This window comes from Malurus melanocephalus, unplaced genomic scaffold (genome assembly GCF_030028575.1).
Source record: "Malurus melanocephalus ecotype Western Australia unplaced genomic scaffold, MMel_1.1 scaffold_674, whole genome shotgun sequence".
Taxonomy (NCBI): domain Eukaryota; kingdom Metazoa; phylum Chordata; class Aves; order Passeriformes; family Maluridae; genus Malurus; species Malurus melanocephalus.
The window spans coordinates 221,752-241,348 of NW_026623906.1; the positions used below are offsets into that span (position 1 = coordinate 221,752).

The window sequence follows — 19,597 nt, forward strand, 5'->3', positions numbered from 1 at the left end:
GTCAAGCAGAAAGTGATTTTCTGACTTAATTTTTCAGTAGAAAGAGTCTACTAATCAAAAGTAAACACAAGGCACCTCTAAGTTAATTTAACAAAAACATTTGGTTGACAATTACATTGGAATCACACATATTAYGAACACATACATTATACTCAGACACCAGTTTCACGTATAAAGAAAATTCTGAGAAAGGTCAAGTATGGAATATTCCTTTATATCACCCTCACTGAGTTATAAAGTCCTGAATGCTCCTTCAGAAAACATATTCATTATTACTAAAATGGAATAAAAAATACAACTCGCTGTAAGCATCCTTGAGCAAAATCTGTCTAAAGTGTATGTTAAAAATAGAGATAAATAGATATGCATTCATACACACTTTTCCCACTAGAGCAGAATTTCATTGAAGTTTTTTTGTTCACTTGTTTAGCTGCTGTTTAAAAACGCTTTTCTAAATCAGTTTTAAATGACATTTAGATCCCATTTGTTTACCCTGTTTGGAATTGATGTTGGTTCATGTCCTCTAAGTTTAGAACATAACACACAATACTTAAGTGAAAAGCCTTGCTTTATCTATTAGTCAAGAAACTAGTGGGAGGAAAATCAGAATACTTCACAGACTAGTGTGTATCGTTTCAGATTTTTCACTTTTCAAAATGCATTTCTTCATTAAAATAAAGCTTTATTATTTACACAGAAAGCATATTAGTTATTTAGAATTTTCTTTGAAAACTAATTAGCTTCCAATTCCCAGTGTTTAAATTCACACTAGTCACATAAAAGTTTGCCTGTGTCTGAGCAATTCCTAATATAACTTTCCCTACTTAGTTTTGCAAACAATTCTTGTAGAAAGCATTGGACTTAATAGCAAATTGATTAGGAAAATATTCTAGAGTGTCACTGGTACAAGGTAATGTAAATTTTGAAAGAGGAATAGAAGAATACATTAGACATCCAGCAGAATTAGGTTTCAACCACTGAAACACATTTACCCATGTTAGCCTCTACTCCTATTTGATAACAGCTCTTCAGTCTAATGGCATTGCAGTCTACTTGTAACAAAAATACCTCATGAAAAATTCATTGCAATATAATTGATTGTTTTTCTTAATTTTYCAAGTTTACAGTTTATGGGTAAAGCATAGATTATAATAATAAGTATAGGGGGCTCTTGAAAAACATGGAGTTGACTGGAAAGCTAGGATGTAGCTAATGCACAGTTATCTGAACTCCTCTCATCTCCTATGAAAACACATTTCCGGGAGCAAKACATACAATTCAAGTTGCTAAACAAGTACACTCTTCTTACCTGAGCAGTTTGGTCCCATTCTCCTTGTTGTCTGAGAGATGGAATAGACCAGATTGTCAGTTTTCCTGAGAAATGAATAGCTGCCAAAAGAGCTCCATCAGGAGAAAGATTCATCTTGAAAATTCCATCCTGCCAAACATGATATCCAAGCAAATAAACAAACACAATAAAAATGTACACCAAAGAATACCCAAAAAAAWWCMAWTTTTTTTTTTTTTAATTTTAGGAAAAGAAAATATTGTACAATCTTCCACTCTGAAAAGTTATCATGCCTTAAATTAAAAGCAAACAAACAAAAAAAAAAACCCTTATACTAAAAGAGAAAAAAGGTAAGGTAACAATTGTGGCATGGAAGAGTAAAAACAACCTGCTTAGAGGAAGAACACTATCTTAGGATGAACGAGTCTTCAGGAATGCAAATCTTCTGTATCAGGCTGTTACACAGCAAATAAAACCTGGAAGTGCAACATTCCTAGGAGAACGCCCCTAACAGCAATTCAGAACTACTTGGAGGGAAAACTGCAGGCTGTTCTCTGTATAGAAAAAAAATTCAGCAACCTCAGTTTTCTACTATTCTGACTCTCTGGTCCACCCAAGGAAGACTGTAACAAACCACAGCTTAGTACAGCTCTTCCTCCCTGAGAGCAAACTTCTGGGTGAGCATTACTACAAATCAAGTTCTTAAATTCAAGAAAAAAAAGGGATACAAAATTATAGCTATTAAGAGATCTTGGAGAAGAACGYTGTTCATTTCAGGACACTGAATCAGAATTTTAGAATCTACTGAGTGACAACAGACTAAGTAGTAACATAGCAAATATCAGATTTAGTCCATACAAATAAAATAAATCATCATTTGAAAGTTAACTTTATCAAGACTACAAAAATTCTCCTGGATTAAGTTTTCCTTCAGGTCTGGATACCTTAAGAGGCAAAACATACTTCTAACAAAATATTTTCTTAAGGATTCAGGAAATCCCACACATTTACAACTGGATCTGTACACTATTTCCACAAGACCCTCTAAATACACTCAAAAGTCAAATTTAGTGCCACTGCCAATGAATGACAATTTCTGAAAATGCATTTTTTATTTACTCAYCCCTCTCCCAACAAAATTCTATATTTTCAGAAAGACCATTCAGTTCTTAAAGTGTCTAGTCTTCCTCCAACAGCAAGATGCAGATTCCCAAAAATTATATTGGTCRTAAAATTCMATTTTGTTAGTTCAYTTTTTAAAWTTYTTTAATAAGGATTCACAGTTAAAATTGTCCAAGTTTGCAACTAACCAATTTTCAGGCCAGCACTTCCCCTYTTGAAATATACCCCAACATAACTCAAGCACGGAAGAGTTAATTGACATCCATCAATGAAGAAGTTTTAATGTCGTTTATACAGAATGTTTGTGGTAGGTATCAGTTGAAATTAAAAATATTCTTTTCAGGTCAGTATGTTTGTTTGGACTTGGGGCTTTTCTATTATTATTTTTAGTTTATCTCTTAGGCTTTTTAAAGTTCTAGATATACCATAATAACAATGACAATCAAGAAATCTGCTCGATGTTGTACAGTGACTTGCAGCTTAAATCCACACCTAAAATGCATTTTTAATTGAAAATGAGGGCATTAAGGTTTTTTTTTAATCCATTAGGAATTATTTATATTAGAAAAAAAATCATATTCTTTGACCATATTCTTAAGCAGCTGGAGTACTGCACTTTCAGCTGTAGTTTGCTCAGGAATTGTGTGTGCCTTCTAATGCAATTCTCCCTTTACAAATCAATTTGTATTCACAAAGGACAAAGAACAAAAGACTGTTAAAGGACCTAGAAACACAGAGCTAAAATMTATAACCCATTCAGATAACCKATCAGTGGTATAGATCAAAGATCTTGAAAGGAGGTAAATGTTTACTCAGCAGTCAGTAGTAATTCTCTGKCTGTTAGATTTAGATATTGGGTGGCCATTAACACACTCAAATTTATCACCCAAGCCCTGTTATCTATAAAAATTAATCACTCCTTTTCCAAAGCAGGCAATGCTGCCTCCGTAAACAGCTCATCAGCTTATAGGAGCAGCAAAGCAAGATGTGGAAAAACTCAGTAGGCTGGCACTTCACAATTTTTAAGTGTCACTTAACACTAAGAATCAAATCCCATCATAGGCAGCTCTAATATAAAAGTCCTCCAGCTGCTGCGTTTGTCACATTTTAACCCTGGTGTTAATTTTACACTAAGAATACAAACTATACCTTACATATTTAAGCCACAATCTTTGAAATTGGAGCAAAACTTGCAAGGATGAATAAGTCTCCATGTTTCTTCATTAATTTAGTACTGGCAAGTGCAGTGAAGTTGAAGTTTAGTACAGCTGCATGCAACACAAGCTTTTCAGTAAAAAAAAAAAAGCTTACATCAGCTTTATCTTTAGCATTTTCAGCGAAGGAAATAAAATCTGTCCCTTTTCCACCCTTGAGAAAGATTGAGAAAGATTTGTTTTCCCTTTCCAATCAAGCAGGCAACTTCTTTTAACCAGTCACCTAAACATCCCAAACATCTACTAAGGTCCTTTCCAAGCCAGATCAGCCATTTTTTCCTCTCAGGAGCACACAGTGAAGGTGGTAGACAGATTCTTTACTGTTCTTTCCTTGTAAAGCAAAAGAAGGAAAAACAATTTTTTTTTTTTTACAAGAAGGGAAAGGGAGATAGAAAATGGAATCAGACAAAGGCTATGCACGAGTAGGCAAGCGATAACAGAAGATGGTGCAATACTGCTTGGGCAGCTACTAATGCATGGGGAAGAAATCCAAAAGCACTGCGCACAACATCTCAGAAATACAGAAACAACACACCTACACCTCAGCATGACATTCAAGATTTAAAACACATTCAGGGTAGAGGAGAACACAAGGTCCATATCCAGAGTTCGTTAAGAAGAAGTTGATTCTGACCAACAGTTTCATTAGGTTCACTTGCATCCTGGGAGGAGAAGTCTGACCCATGATAAACTTAGCAAAATGATTCCACAGTTCCTCAGACTGTAAAAACCAAGACCTTGTGCCTGCCCTATTTATGCCATGAATTATTGGTTGGAATCCACACTTTTTTTTCCTTCCCCACATGGTATGAAAATGCTGGGCTGAGGATTTTTTGCCATTTTTTAGTGGGGTAAGTGTTGTGCAGAATAATGAGTTTTGTTCTTTATCTCTTGGGAGTGTATTTGAGAAACATTACCACAACCTACTTTCTTCTTGTAGAATATTTAACACATCTAACATGGTCTGATAACCACATCCATTAACAAATAATTATGTGGCTTCTTATACCTTCTTTTTTGAATAAGGGCTTACATTTAATATTGAACTCTACATCGCTAGACCTGTTCCTGAAACCCAGTGATTCAAGCTTCAGCAAATGAACTGGATTTTTAAGAAAGCTAAATAAGAGGCAAGCTACTCCATTTAATGCTAAGCCTTTTAATTAATTTAATAGAATGTTAATTCCTAAATTGCATAAATTAAAACCTACTTTCAGTCAATCTCTCAGATAGTCATTAATGGACAATTATGTTAGTAATTTCTGAGGTAGACCTAGATCTTAATACCTGTTCWGTTCCTCGCCTGCTGTAAAATCTTAAATTCATAATCCTTAATAATCCTCTTCTCTGTGCCTGTAAGAACAGAAACAAGTCAATCTCATACACTGTCCTGGGCACCAAAAATTACATCACATTTAAAATACTAAACTCTGCAAGATTTAGAGGCTCTGCAGAAAGACTTTGACAAATGAGACAGACGGGCAATTAGCAACCATATGAAATTTAACAAGGACAAGTGCCAGAKTCTGTATMTGGGGCAACCCTGGCTGTGTGGACAGACTAGGAAACAAGAGACTGGAGAGYAGTGCTGGGGAAAGGGACCTGGGGGGTCTGGTTGACAGTAAGTTGAATGAGTCAGTGCTACAATTTATGAAAGACATGAAGCCATCAGAGTGTCTAAATGAGGTCAATGGTGCAGGGCCTTGAAGGGAAGCCGTGTGAGGAGCAGCTGAGGGCACTGGGTCTGTTCAGCCTGGAGGAGACTGAGGGGAGACCTCAGTGCAGGGTCAGCTTCCTCATGAGGGGGAGGAGGGCAGGCTTTGATCTTCTCTCTGTGGTGACAGTGGTAGGACTCAACGGAACAGCCTAAAGTTGTGCCAGAGGAGGATTAGATTGGACATCAGGAAAATGTTCTTCACCCAAAAGGTGGCTGGGCACTGAAACAGGCTCCCCAGGGAAGTGGTTACAGCATCAGCCTGACAGAGCTCAAAAAACATTTGGACAACACTCTCAGGCACACATGTGACTCYTGGGGTGTCCTGTGCAGGGCCAGAGTTGGACTCTGATCCCTGTGRGTCTCCTCCAATGCAGCATGTTCTATGATTTTACTAGATCTAAACTTCTGTCAGAAGTATGCCTACTTTAAAATAATGCAAGCATAATAAAATCCAGTTTGTACCATTTTGTCCACTTCATTAGGTATGTAAAACGTCACAGAAAAGCACTATTCATTTGCAATTAAATTAACAACTCGCTTGTAATACTAAGCAATACCTATATAACAACAAGCACTGAATTTATCCTGGTATATTGTAAATTGATTTCAGTATAACCAAGTTGTTCACTTCTACTACAAGCAAAGGAAATCAAGAGCCAGAGTTAAACTGAAACATTTATTTCAGGTCTGCTGTTTTTTGTTCTGAAGTAATAAAAGAACAAACTGGAAATTTTTTCCAACCAAGACAGGTAACATATCCCAGTSTACTACTAAGAGTAAAAAAATATTGGAGCTAAGAACATCTTTCTTGATGTTTTTGGTTTTAAAACCACAAGTGATAATTAAGAAACTTAAAGCTCAAATCATACTACCAAAAAAGCAGAAATAGACAGATGTTGGGGGAAAAAGGTAACTGCTTAGACACACATACATTATAGCTTAAAAAATAGCAAAACATTGCATTAAATTCTTCTTTCAAAGAGAGATATTCAGTGAGCTTCCAGTGACAATATTCACCCAGTAAAATGAGGACCCATACTTACTGTTCTAATATCATCTTCATAACTAGTGACCTGTTTGTAATGGGGAGAGCCTGACAGGATTCTCCAAGCAGTTATCCCACAACCAGCTGCTTGAGATACTCCATCTTCATCTGTTTCACAGCCTCCTACAAGGAGAAGTCTGTAAAATATATCAAGATGCATTATGGTTTCATATACTGCCACATATTATTTCTTAATTCAATAGCAGTTTGCTTACAGTTACAAAAAGTCTWAATATACCAAGACACTTAACAGCCACAATAAGTTTTGTCTATGAATAAATATCCTAAAATCTAGAAACAAATATTATTTGAGGAACATTTGTTATTTGTAGCATTTATACCTATCTATTTCTATTTCTAGCTTTCCAGGCAGGTCACAATTCCCAACTTCTAAAATAAATCTGGCCACAAGTTTGCATTTCCTCCTTAAACTGAACAATTATAAAAAAAAAAACACATCTTAAGAATGTGACAAGTTCTGATCATTCTGTTTAAGCATCAGATTTCCATTTATTCAGATGTGGTACAAAAGCTACTTCTCTTTCACTGAAGAACTGAAAGTATTAAGGTTTGTCAATTCTGGTTTCTAAAGCCACTGTACCAATTACATATGTGCATGTAATAATTTCATTACACATAGGGTAGATGGCATTTTAAACACTCTGATGTAACTTTTTTAATTATTGCTGATCACCAAAGTATCAAAGCATTTTCCCTTGAAGCCCTTTCACCTAATTAACAAGTGCTTTCATATTTAACTGATGGCCACTGATGAAAACTCTGAGAATAAGTGTCTAAGTTTGTTTGGAAGCATCATTTTAATGAATTAAAAGGTAAAGTATCTAAAAAAAAAAAAAGGTAGAACTACAGGAGCCCAAAGCTCTGCCCTGGGAATTTTCTGTTATCCCTTTCCCAAGGCCAACACTCCTGAAGTGCTCTGCCCCAACAGTGGCTGCCACTCACACACTGCAGCTCCAGCCACTGGGGATGCCAAAACCATACCTGCAAAAGTCCCATTAAAAAAAAAAAGAAAAAAGGAAAAAAAAAAAGAAAATTTCCTTCCATGTTTAATCCTCTTTAAGACTTTTAAGACTTGGTTAAATTTATTTAGTATTCCCAAGTCCCCCCACTATCCACAAATGCACAGCAGGATGATTTTATATCATGGAGAAACCACAGAACCACATCATCAGGCTGGAAAAGAACCTCTGAGATCATGAARTCCAACCTAGGACCAAATACTACCATGTCAACTAGACCAACTCAAGGGATGGTGACCTCACCTCCTCCTCAGGCAATCCACTCCAATATCTAATCACCCCTCCTGTGAAGAAATTCCTCCCAACATCCAACCTAAACCTCCCCTGGCACAGTTTAAACCTCCTTGTCTCCTACGTCTTCCTGGTTCCTTGGGATAAGAGCTGACCCTCACCTGGCTACAACCACCTTTCAGGTAATTGTAAAAAGGGGTTAGATCTCTCCGGAGAGTGATGCTTAAAATTGTTAAAGTTCTGTGGTGTAAGGAATTGTCTAAGGCAGTAAAACAGAAGTCAATTTCACCAAAAACTGTATACATGAACATGAGGAAGCCTAATTTTTTTTCTTGCACTTGGGTTCTACACAGAGCACATCACWCAGCAGTTTGTGAGATGTTTTTCAGGCTTCATTTCTAGCTTCTTAAACATCTACTTTTGGGACCATCCTCAGAGGACTCCTGGGAAGCCTCTGAGGAACTTAACAATGCCTGTCATTGCCAGGAGGAGCTAGCTAGCACGCTTTGGAAGCTTCTAGCAAGGTCTGCCCTCTGTTCCTGATCAAAGGGTGCTTTGACCTTTTGTTCCAGATGGGGACCTAATCAGCGGCAGTCAGGGACCCTTTCAACAAGTCCTAGAAAGAGGCCTATGTAAGTGTCAGGCCTAGAGTCAAGAGCTGCAGAATTTTGTGCAGCAGCTTGCAGAAAATGATGGGCAGAACCTGTGTCTGTGTTTATGTTCTGAGCAATCAATGTGATGTGGTGCCAGGCTCAGTCCCCAACACCCTCTGGAGCAGGTCCCCAGCATCTCAGGGGCCTTGACACAGAGCACACTCCTAAGGGAGGACACAGATGTGCAGCCTTGGACTGCAGTGACATGGCTTTACACAACCTGGTCTAGCTGACCCTGAAGGAGAATTGATTAGATGATCTCCAAGGGTTCCTCCAGACTCTTGCAGCACCTCAGTTATACTCTACTCCACAGGTTTCTACAAAGTTTAATTGCAGATAATCAGTGTAACACTAGTCTCGAGAGCAAGCTCAATTGAGGCATCCAAGAAAAACTCAATATGCCCTTCTTTACTTAGCACTTTTGGWACAACAGATTTTAACTAAATCTGAAACCTTCTTTCATCACAAGCCCTTCACTGCAAACTTTAGGCTTTAATAGCAAATATTTTCTGTAGCATTTGTAGACAATCCAGAAGTAAGACATTCAGCTCCAGATAAAGACACTAAAACAAGCAGCTGTTGAACCTTGCATATGAGCTTACAGAGARAGAGAGAGCTCACACTGATGCAGACATTTAAGTTTTGTCACCCAAAGTGCACCATAAATTCCATCCTAGATACAAGCTGGATCACATGAAAACACCATTAGGTATCTAAATTAAGGTATATAATATTTTTCAACAACTATAAATGTCATTAYTGGATTTTTTCCCAAAGCTACTGCTTCAAGTTTTCCTACAGATTCAGAATGTGTCAATAGGAAATCTTTCTCTTTGCAATTATCATATATTTAGTTGAAAAAATTAAATGTATTAAGTTCTTAAGTGCTATTTTATTGCACTGTAATGGGTAATGAGCAAACAGTAACACAGTAAAGCAGTAAGTCAAGCTTTACAAGCAGTTGAAGAGAGACCATATAATTTCACCATCTGAGATTAAATGAAATGCAAGAAAGCACAAAATTAAAACGCTGGACTTGTGTTAAGTAATCAAAGTTCACATTATTCAAAATTAAAACTTTGAGGTGTCAATATCAACAGTTTTTTTAATGTACAATTTTGAGGTGCTTGCCTTCAAGCCCTTCCAGTGTTTTTTTGTGTCAACAATAAAATTKCAGCAAGAGACTCTGCTCATGAATTTAGAATTCTCCAATGTCAAATTTACAACCTTTCCACCACAGATTAATTCAACACAGAAAAGACTTGTCCCCATCAGGGGCAAAACATTGGCTCTTTTGTTTTCCATCCATTGCATCCCATAGTGCACTTGTTCAAGTGTCAATTTTTCAGCTTTACTAAGCCAGTCAAACAGCTGCACATAGCAGAATATACTACAACCATTAACCCTGGTCTGATCAAGGGTTGGTTCTGTTGTCTAGTCATCTGCTACCAAAGCTCCACAACCCAAACATATTACCTCAAAAGCGTAGACTTAATACACTGAGTATAAATTATGTGAAATCACTGAATATGAATTGCATGGAAAGAAAAAGCCATACACAATATTAATCTCTCAAAATAATAAGTTAGAAAGAAAAACATCTCATTAATAATAATCTTTTTCCTAAGATAGATATGAACACATTGAACACTGAAGAATGAGAACAAGTTTTTCAACAGTTGAGTTTTCTTCTGGTATTCTATAGCTGAGCCTAATTTCCATTTAAAACAATACAGTGATATAACATTGCACTGACAGATTCAATCCTAGCAGATCTAATAGAAGAAAAATATCTAGAACAAAATTTAGTTCCTACAACTGAAGAGAAATAGATATAGATTGCTGAGTTTATCTTGTTAAGTAACAAATTGATATTAAAAAAGTAGACACATTTTTAGCGTAAGTAATAGGCTAACCAGGATCTATTCCACTTTGGGCTCAAGAGCAGGCAGTCAGTCAGTCAGTCAGTCAACATTTCAAGTCCAGTTTCAGTACCCAACAGGTACAGCGAAAACACATCACAAGACAACTCCAAATACCAAAGCCTGGCAGTTCCAGCCAGAACACTAGGRAAAATGGGCTCGCCAACAAGCCCAGCAATCAGCTCCAGATAGGAAGAAAAAAAAAAAAACCTAAAAAGATCCAAACCACCAACTAAACTTATATTTCAGCCTTTACTCCATCACATTCAGAAACCTCTTTTCACAGTTTTCCTGACATCCTAAAATATGCATGTTGCTTACACAGGTACTCAAACAGAAACGGACATAACTCAACTAATGGAATAACAAAAGTCAAGTGAGATGAACTAATGTTCCTTTCATAGCAGAAAGAAACATGACTTGTTATTACTGMTGCACTAAACAGCAACTTTATATAGATTTTTCTCCCACTCCWTATCCAACACACTTTAATGCTTATTTTTCCACTTTTTGTTCATCATTTACATACCACTGTCCAGCAGCAAACAGAATGCTTACCTGTGACCAGGATGATAAATGACAGTTGTTATCCCATGGGYATAATGGCTGCTAAAGCTGAAACTATGACTTTCTTGAAAGCTTTGATTTGTTCCAACACTAAGTATGCAGAGAAAAAAAATACATGCATTAGCTCAGATTTATTTTCTTTATAAAGAGTAGAAAGAATTCCTTTTCTCAAAGCAAGTCAAAACTTATGCTTACCTTACAAGGTAACTTCTCAATTCTCCACGATAATTAACAACAAGCAGTTCAGCTGACCACTGGGCACTTGCTTTGTATTCTAGAAAGATCAATCCAGCAATAGCGTAACTCAGATCGCCTGGAAAACTTGCTGTCTTTACCCAAAAATGAAGGCAGACATTGGGAGAGAGAGGGGATTTTWAAAAGCTTTTGTTACTGAAAAAACTGGAAAGTTCAATTTACTATATTGTATTAAAAAAATAAAGTTTCATGATTTGTACTACAAACAAAATACATTTTCTTTCATGGTGATTTTAATGAAATGTTATTACTATTAATCTGCAAAGACAATACACTGAGGAAATACATTCAAGCCACTTTCACAAATCATTTTAATACAGCCTTTGAACATACAAAATAAAAAATATATTGTGTGGGGCCTGTCAACATCAATTATCTATTATCATACCAAGCAAAGTACTCTAGCAGCAATATTTCTTGATTTCTCATTGACTCTGCATACAAAGTGCAATTCTAGAATCTGTTATCACAAATTGTAGTTATCTGCACACATACTAATTAGGTGATTCCATACTTTCCCTATCTGATGCACCTACAGATGTACCACAATTCCTAGAYGTAAAACACACCCTTTGTGCTGTTGTAAGGGCTCCATTTGACTTCTGTTGATCATATGATGGATATATTACAGTGAAGCTTTTTATAGTCTATTTCTGCATGGTATTCATAACATAAGCATTTARAGAAAACTAAGCCATGATATGAGAAAGGTCAAAGAATGGAAATTATCCATGATCCTTAAGAAAAGTTTTACTGCATTCATCTTTAACCCAAGAGAGGACATACCGGTGAAATGACCAAAAGCTCACTCCCCATCAGGTCAAACACTCTGACTGTTCCACTGCTTTCAGCATAAGCCAGTAATGTGCAATCATGACTCCATGCCACTCTTCTCCACTGAGGGTTAGGATCCTTTGGAACTATGAAAAAGGAATACAATTATTAATAAAAGTGAAAAAAAAAATCCCTTAAACAGAACAAAAGGTCAACTGCATTAAAAAAAATGCAGGGGGGCTACCAGCATTACAACCTTATCTCACAGGAGGSTAAAAGAAGAAAAATCACATATGTCTCCCATACCCATTAATTCTATCTAAAGATTCAGTTTTCCTGTATTAATTATCACAAAAAGAAGAGGCAGAGGGAGGGTAATGGAGCTAGTGACAAAGCAAAATTATTAAAGAGATTCTTTCCAATGATTTTAAGTAGTTATATCATTATCATTAAAGTAAACCAATACCACACCACCAATTAGCAATGTATRAATAACAATGATGACAATAATTATGTAGAGGTTGCCATACCTTGACATTTTCCAACTATGGATACAAAGTCATCTTTTGCAGACCTGCAGAAAAAAGGCTCTTATGAATATAGATATGAAAAAACACACTATTCACTTTTCTGTAATAAACAGAACACTAGAAAAATATTCCAAGTGCACAATTCAAAAGCCTACATGTCTCTAACTACTTGTTCAAAAAATAGATAGTAACCTTTACCCTTAGGAAGCTACACAGAGACCCTTCTTTCACTGCATAAACACCAACATCCCTCATTTATTTGTAATGTGCTGTACAAAACAGGACAGCATCATTTCAGCATTTCATATAACTTCAGAACAAAAAAAAACCTAGTCAGTATTCTCTAGGTTACAATTTTAGAAACAATGCAAGAATATAGTTACATTAATACAGTCGAAACTTGAGATTTATTTTATAGTCTTTAAGCTGACGTTTATGGTGCTCACACCACTTTTGATTGAACAATTTTCATACACTTGCTTCTTTTACATATAAATGGAAGGTCTGACCTTCTAGCAAATGGATTTTTGTGAAGCAAGTAAACACACTCAATCAAGTTCTGTTCTACAGCTAAATGTGCTCTTGAACTGGCAAAGGAGAGCTTGCTGTTAAGAGAGCATAAGAAAAGGGAAAGCATCAGTCTTTACAGCAATCCACACCACTTGTAAAATAAGGTGAAGTATTATACATGCCAGCTACTCTACAGAGAAGAACACTAGATGCTAGSTCCTTGCCCCATTTATTAGGGGAGAATATCTAGAGGGGCAGAAAGGCAAAGGTTAGAAAGACCATGATTTGTATTTGAGTATTTTAGAGGATGTTGATTGTTTTTCCTTCACATCTTGAAAACAGAGAGAGTGATGAAGCTATATACTTACACAAACACAATTATAACAATTATAACCGGGGGGTTAAGGAGGTTTAAGTTGGGTTTCTTTTGCCTTTTTTTTTAATAGGGGATGGTTGAGAACTAGAAAGAAACAGAAGGCTTCTGCTTTTMTGATTGTCCCATGGACAACTTTCACACTATGGAACACTTCAAAAYAAAGAAAAATCTTTAGAAGTACTGCTAGTTAATGACTAGAAACACTTTCTCAGAGCCCCACAGATGAAGTAGCAGATAATGCTGTTACCTGATTTCTACACATTGGTCTTGAACAACTGCCAACAATTTACCATTGCTGAAAGAGAAAACATAGATATGAAAGTTCATTTAAGGTCCATTCCTTACAGAAGGTTCATCGGAATCCTAGGTGCTTTTATCCAATGTTAGACATAAATTGCCTCATTCATAAATTGAAAAAAAAAAATAAATGGGAAATAACAACTTTTATTAAAAAGAAAATATCTGTCCTGTGACATTCCCTACATTTCCCTGAAATCTATCTGCCACTTCTTTCCAGCAGCACTAAGAAAACAGAACAGTATCTAAAATCTCACTGCACAGGAGGTCAGAGTCAGATATTGCTCACAGATAATTTTACAACAGCAACATACAAAACTCTGTATTGCTTTACCTGGAATAAACAACTATCATACTTCAGTAAGCTAGGTAGTCCTCTTGGGAGCAGGTCTCCTGTCTTTGTCCCTAACACACAACCTAAACTAAAACCTTCCATGCTACCTTCATGTGATCATGTCACTGATCAATTTTTCAGTACATACATGTGCTTACTTTTAAATGCCAGTGAGCTCACTGATGTTGCTAAAATTCMTGCAGAAAAGCTTGTTCTAACCTCRGAACTCTCACTTCACTGTGTATGCAATAGCAGATAAATCTTAAGGGTACACATTCACTTGCCACAAATATAAATTGCTTATTTTAAAATTATATATCCTGCCAAGTCATGACTTTTTAATCAATCAAATTCAGGACTTGAATTTGAAAATTACTTCACTTCAAGCCACTTTGCCTCAAAAGCTAGACAGACATTCACACCTGAGTGAGAGGTGCATTAACCAAAGGCAAGCAGGTAGAAGCCCCTAGGTAGCACACTGAGCTTTCTTYCACAAGGCCACCTGTGAGAGGCTCCAGTATTTCCCTTAATCAAAAAGAGTAACATGCCTTTAGCACAATATCAACTCTGTAAAGCTGTCCCTGAGGATGGGGGGAGCAGAGGAAGCATTAATACACTCCTGTCAGAAATGGCAAAGCACGGGAGCTTTGGTTACCTTGCAAGTACAAGGTGCCAGTTGATCTGCTTATTAACCAGGCGAACCAGTCCAGCGGGCAGGGAAAACTTTGCAGGGCTGAAATACCAAAAACATTGGGGTAAATCAGAACACAACAGAACAAACGCGGTACCTGCGATACACAACCCAGACAACTTTAAATCAAGGCAACCATCAATCACCTCAGAGGGTTTGCAAYTGAACATGAATCAACACTGCACCCTGCCAGCAACTAAGGCTAACAACAGCCTTGCCTTTACTAACAGAACAAATGGCGTTTTAAGGGAACTGATTATTTATTTATCACTCTTTATACGGTGGTCACCAGCCAGTTTTGGAACATCCATTAAAAGAAGAGCACCAGTAAACAGGAGGGGCACCAAAATGATCAGGGGACTGGAGTACTTCCCTCCAATGAGATGCTGTGGGAATTGTACTTGTTCAGGCTGAAGAAGGGAAGGCTTCAGGAGGGCCAAACAGCAGCACCCTGACATCTAGGAGACTACCATGAAGATGGAGCAACAGAGGTGCATGGCAGGAACACAAGAAACTATGATCAACCCTTTGGCAGACTTGGAAGAGCTGGGGTAACAGGTGAACTGTAAAGGTCCTTTCCAACCTAAATGTCTCTGTGATTCCAAAACTGAGGACGTTCCAAGCTGACATAAGGAAGAGATTTTTTTCATCATKAAGACTGTCAGGCACTTGAACAGGCTGACCAGAGAGTCTCTGGGTTCTCCATCCTTTAACCTTTCCAACACCTGGCTGGACAGAGGCCTAAGGAACCAAGTCTGAATTCAATGTTCTCCTGCTTTTAGTAGGACTTTAAACTAGAGGCCTCCCAAGCTCCCTCCCAAACTTCTTTACAAAATACATGAAAACTAGTTTCAATTACAAAAGCTTGAAATTCAATTTTAAATATGTTACTGRAGGGAGGGAAGAAAAGTAGTGAATYCTGTCTRCAACTCAGTCTTTACAAYTAGACTTACACGACAGTATGGTGCCCATAAACATCACCCCCTCACAGGAAAATGGTGRAGTGAGAGCAGGTGGACAAAAATAAAGCAGAACATCGGCAACAGGGAAAACAGCATTCCCTGCCAAATTCAAGTAAAGAACTGTTTCATAGGAAGTTGCATTAATGTCCCTTTCCATATACCTCAAAACCTACAGATTACCCTTTAAAAGGGAAAACCAGTATCTTCAAACCTGTAAGTACATCAATAGAGTTGTAAACCCACAGAGCTGCAATTTTCCAGAAACAGTGTATTTACTCCAATGTACTTCTGGGACCATTTCATGGCTTTTTAAATCAAAACTTAAATTTATAAATGACATGAGTGCTGCTCAAGTAGTTATCAAGCTTTTTGTATGAATTTGAATTGTCAAGAAAAAGAATTCCAAATTATTACTTCAAAGGAAGCAAACTGTCATGCCATCATATCTGGCACTGAGGCTTAAGAAAAAAAAAAAAACCACAACAGCTTTACCTGCAGTATCTCAGTTGAGAGTGAAGAGGACAAATAAGCGTTAGCAGAAAGATGTTCCAGCTGCAAAGCTACTTCAGTTACTGGTAAAACTACAAAATCAAACTAGTACATACCAGATTTTCTCTAATTAGCCTTCAGCTGCAACTCAAGCAGCTACAACTCAATTTCTGAAAAGAGGCTATTCTAAGCATTGCTTGGACAATATYCTAAACAAGTGCTCAATTTTACTCCCATTAAGAATTATTTTCTATCAAATCAAAAAGTTGTAAAAGTCTTACCAAATAGGAAAATTAAGCAGTATTCTCATAAAACCTACCTGTACCAGATGTACCGAAGCAAAARCAATGCAGGACCTACAATGGAAAGAGATAAAAATTACACTTCAAGTAGTCTTAAAACACCCTCCAGCTTACTGCACAGAGAATCTCAAATTCTCACTAAAGGTATTGAGGGAAAAAGCCTCCATACTTGGCTAACAAATCCTTATGTTAAAATAAATGTAAAGGGCAAATTAAAAAAAAAAAATCACTGCATATTTTTGGATATTCTAAGAAAAATTCCTACTGGGTGAAAATCCAGTTCAGTTACTGCCATTCAACGCTTGGTTTATGCAATGCAATATCATCAGAATGTAAAACTTTCTTATAGAAGTAACCAGCAAACAGCCCCAGTGCATAAAATATTGGGGGGGGGGGGCTCAACTACATTTGCAAAAAGCAGAGCTTGTCAACTTCTTATATGTATGTTTTGTTAGTTAGTTCCAACAAACTAACAGAAACAAAAACAGTTACAAAATTGACACAAAAATAACACATCCATGTTCACAATCTGAAAACACATCCTGCACTCCATTTCCATYACATTAGGCACTCTAAAAGACAGAAATTGTAAAATTTACAAGTAATCCACACRTTCTTAGAAGTCATGAATGTAAGAACAAGTCATATTTACCTGCAATTGCTCTAGTGATGATAAATGATGCACCATGTTTTCTGTTGCCTCTTGGCTGCAATTACAATAATCATCATMAGACAGCGTGTCACACATTTTAACTAAAATACAATGTTCATACATGCATTCACTGATTAAATTTAAGTTGGCTTGCAGACTACAAGTTTTTTATGTCTTTTCTATTACTCACTACTTCATATAATGTGTAATTTTACTGCATAAGCTAAACAGGCTTTAATGCTAAATAATTTAAATGCCAAGATGCAATAAACAAAATGTGCTACAGATTGTCTATTGATTCAGCTTTGCCTAAGTCCTTGGGTAGTAACAAAAGACATTGACTTCTGATTACATTCTCCTTYAAGGTATTATAAATCAGTCTTTTTATGTCAAATAAATTCCAGAATGGTCTGCAATGCCCAGAAGTAGAAGTACTTGGTGTTCATCATACGCTAATACCTAAGCTACCTTAGTGGAAGTTTCAGAAACACCAAGAAAAACAAACAATTTCTGAAGAAAACTCATTTTTAACATCAACTTGTACTAGGAAATATGGCCACTCAGTTAACTACATCTACTCCACACCATCTCACACAGCCTTTCCACCTGTCCTGCTCTACGTAAGGCAAAGGGGAGCACAACCCTCACTGTATAAATGAAAGCACTCTCTAAACACAGGAAAAAGGAATACAACACAGGATGTATGTTCTTATCTACAAGAGGAGATAAAATTATTTGTCAGTAAGAAGCAGAAAAAAGATACGAAACTGAGAAGATAACAAAGATAACCAGTAAGGAAGGATTCACAAACAAATCCTCAGAATAAGCAATCATGCTTATACCTTTCTAAAGAAAATATTAGAGCACCACAAACTGAGCATTAGAGGAGCCAATGGCTGCATTTTCTCTTCCATCCAATATAGAATACATGGAGCAAATTTCACTTGTTCACTGAAATATTCACACCTCACCAAGTTACAGAACAGTAAGCACTGGAAGATATACAAATTTATCAATGTTTTGGAATAGGTCTGTGCTCAAAAAAAAATATTTGGGCTCCCAAATTTAAATTATTGAAGTAAAGATTAGTTTTCTAGGCAAAGTTTGCAATCAATAAACAGTCTTTCAAATAACCAGGCTGTCAACTCACAGCATGTAAGAASCAAACACAGCTGTACTAATAGATAACGTTCCACATTCAGGTTGATCAGCCAGGAAATAACAAGGCATTACAGTAAAATAAGCCAAAGCATAAATTGTTTCTTACAGCTATCCTAGTACCTCACAGAGAACTGCAATTTCCTAGGGATCTTAAAAGCAGTTTTAAGTTTTTGGATTATGAGAAGCTCCCAGTAATAACATTTCCTGAAATTACTTACATCTCTTTAGAATTTTTTTTTTAATATTTTAAGTGTCTGCTTCTGAGCTTAAACTAYGGGCTTCTATTCCACACATCTTAAACTCTTTGCAAAACTGATTTACTATTATATTCTGAAGCCCTGAATTTTACTTTTTATAATTTATTTTTATCATCTCAGCAACAGCAATGGTTACCAGATGTGCTGTATTTCTTTTTTAATTCATTCCTTCTTGGGAAAACAACTTTAACTTCTCCTTCCCRACAGAACTCCAGAAATAAAACCTAGGTAACTTTCTTGCTGACAAGACATCCCCTTAGCTTTGGATTTTTTTGCACACCCTGCARGCTTAGTGGGGGAACTCGAGGTGGTAGGTAGGGGGAAAATCACAAAACATTAGATTGCAATGAAAAAAAACAAAGAGCCAGGCGATACATTTTGGAAGACAGACTGAAGAAGAGTTCCACCTGCCTATATTTCCACAGATTACTTCAYTAATCCTCTCTTGTAACCTTGTCCATAGCCACTGCCTCGTTCACTGTTTTCACTGATCAATTACCCAGTAATTAATTTTATTCTCATTATATATTTCAGGGTTCTCAAACAGTGAATTATATATAAGGGCATTGCTTTCCTGAATACAGACAGCTTGATTTCCATACCACTCTCTTGCCTGGTACAAACAATTCCTTGCCCGKTTCCTTCACAAATAACTGTTATAACTCCCCACCCTTTCTCTTCTCCCCCTCGAAGAAACAATCCYCACTGGCAAGTTCAATACAGGTGAATGACAATATTAACAAGAACAAAAATTAAAGCAAATTTAAATCCACCATAAGAGATCTATGCYAGTTTTATCAATGTCCTAAATTTAACATGACTTCACATCTTCATCCCAAGAYTCATCTTTCAGTGGTCATAATCAGCGCTGTAAATTCTAGCACTCTGCAACCAAAAATTAATCAGCCCAAATAAGGTAACAGAAAAATAAAACAAAGCCAATACAGTGTGAAAGTTTAARGTCTGACTTCATAGCTTAGATTACTGCTTTTAATTTTATTTCCCAGTGCAGCATTCAACATCCCTTTCTATCATTCCTCACCTCATTCATTCCAAAAGATTCAGTTCTATAAAAAAGTAAGGTGTGATTTTTTTCTGTAATGTATGAATAAACCAGGATTTTAAAAGAGAGATGCTCCAAAGGGAAAGTCACAATCACCTAAGTAATATCACTGGTATGACACCTTAAGGCAAAACACTGACTYATA

At 36.6% G+C, this 19,597-nt stretch overlaps 1 protein-coding gene across 1 annotated transcript in view; it reads right to left on the reverse strand.

Annotated features, from left to right (window-relative positions):
* The window catches only part of NBAS (NBAS subunit of NRZ tethering complex), a 158,025-nt gene that overhangs the window by 136,552 nt on the left and 1,876 nt on the right, over positions 1–19,597 (reverse strand). The window contains exons 2-12 of the mRNA XM_057384003.1: positions 16,972–17,026; positions 16,337–16,373; positions 14,531–14,608; positions 13,492–13,539; positions 12,359–12,402; positions 11,841–11,974; positions 10,995–11,128; positions 10,791–10,889; positions 6,385–6,523; positions 4,912–4,977; positions 1,310–1,438 (exon numbers count right to left, since the gene is read on the reverse strand). Coding sequence (XP_057239986.1) covers positions 1,310–1,438; positions 4,912–4,977; positions 6,385–6,523; positions 10,791–10,889; positions 10,995–11,128; positions 11,841–11,974; positions 12,359–12,402; positions 13,492–13,539; positions 14,531–14,608; positions 16,337–16,373; positions 16,972–17,026 — 963 coding nt within the window. The remainder of the gene's footprint in view (positions 1–1,309; positions 1,439–4,911; positions 4,978–6,384; positions 6,524–10,790; positions 10,890–10,994; positions 11,129–11,840; positions 11,975–12,358; positions 12,403–13,491; positions 13,540–14,530; positions 14,609–16,336; positions 16,374–16,971; positions 17,027–19,597) is intronic.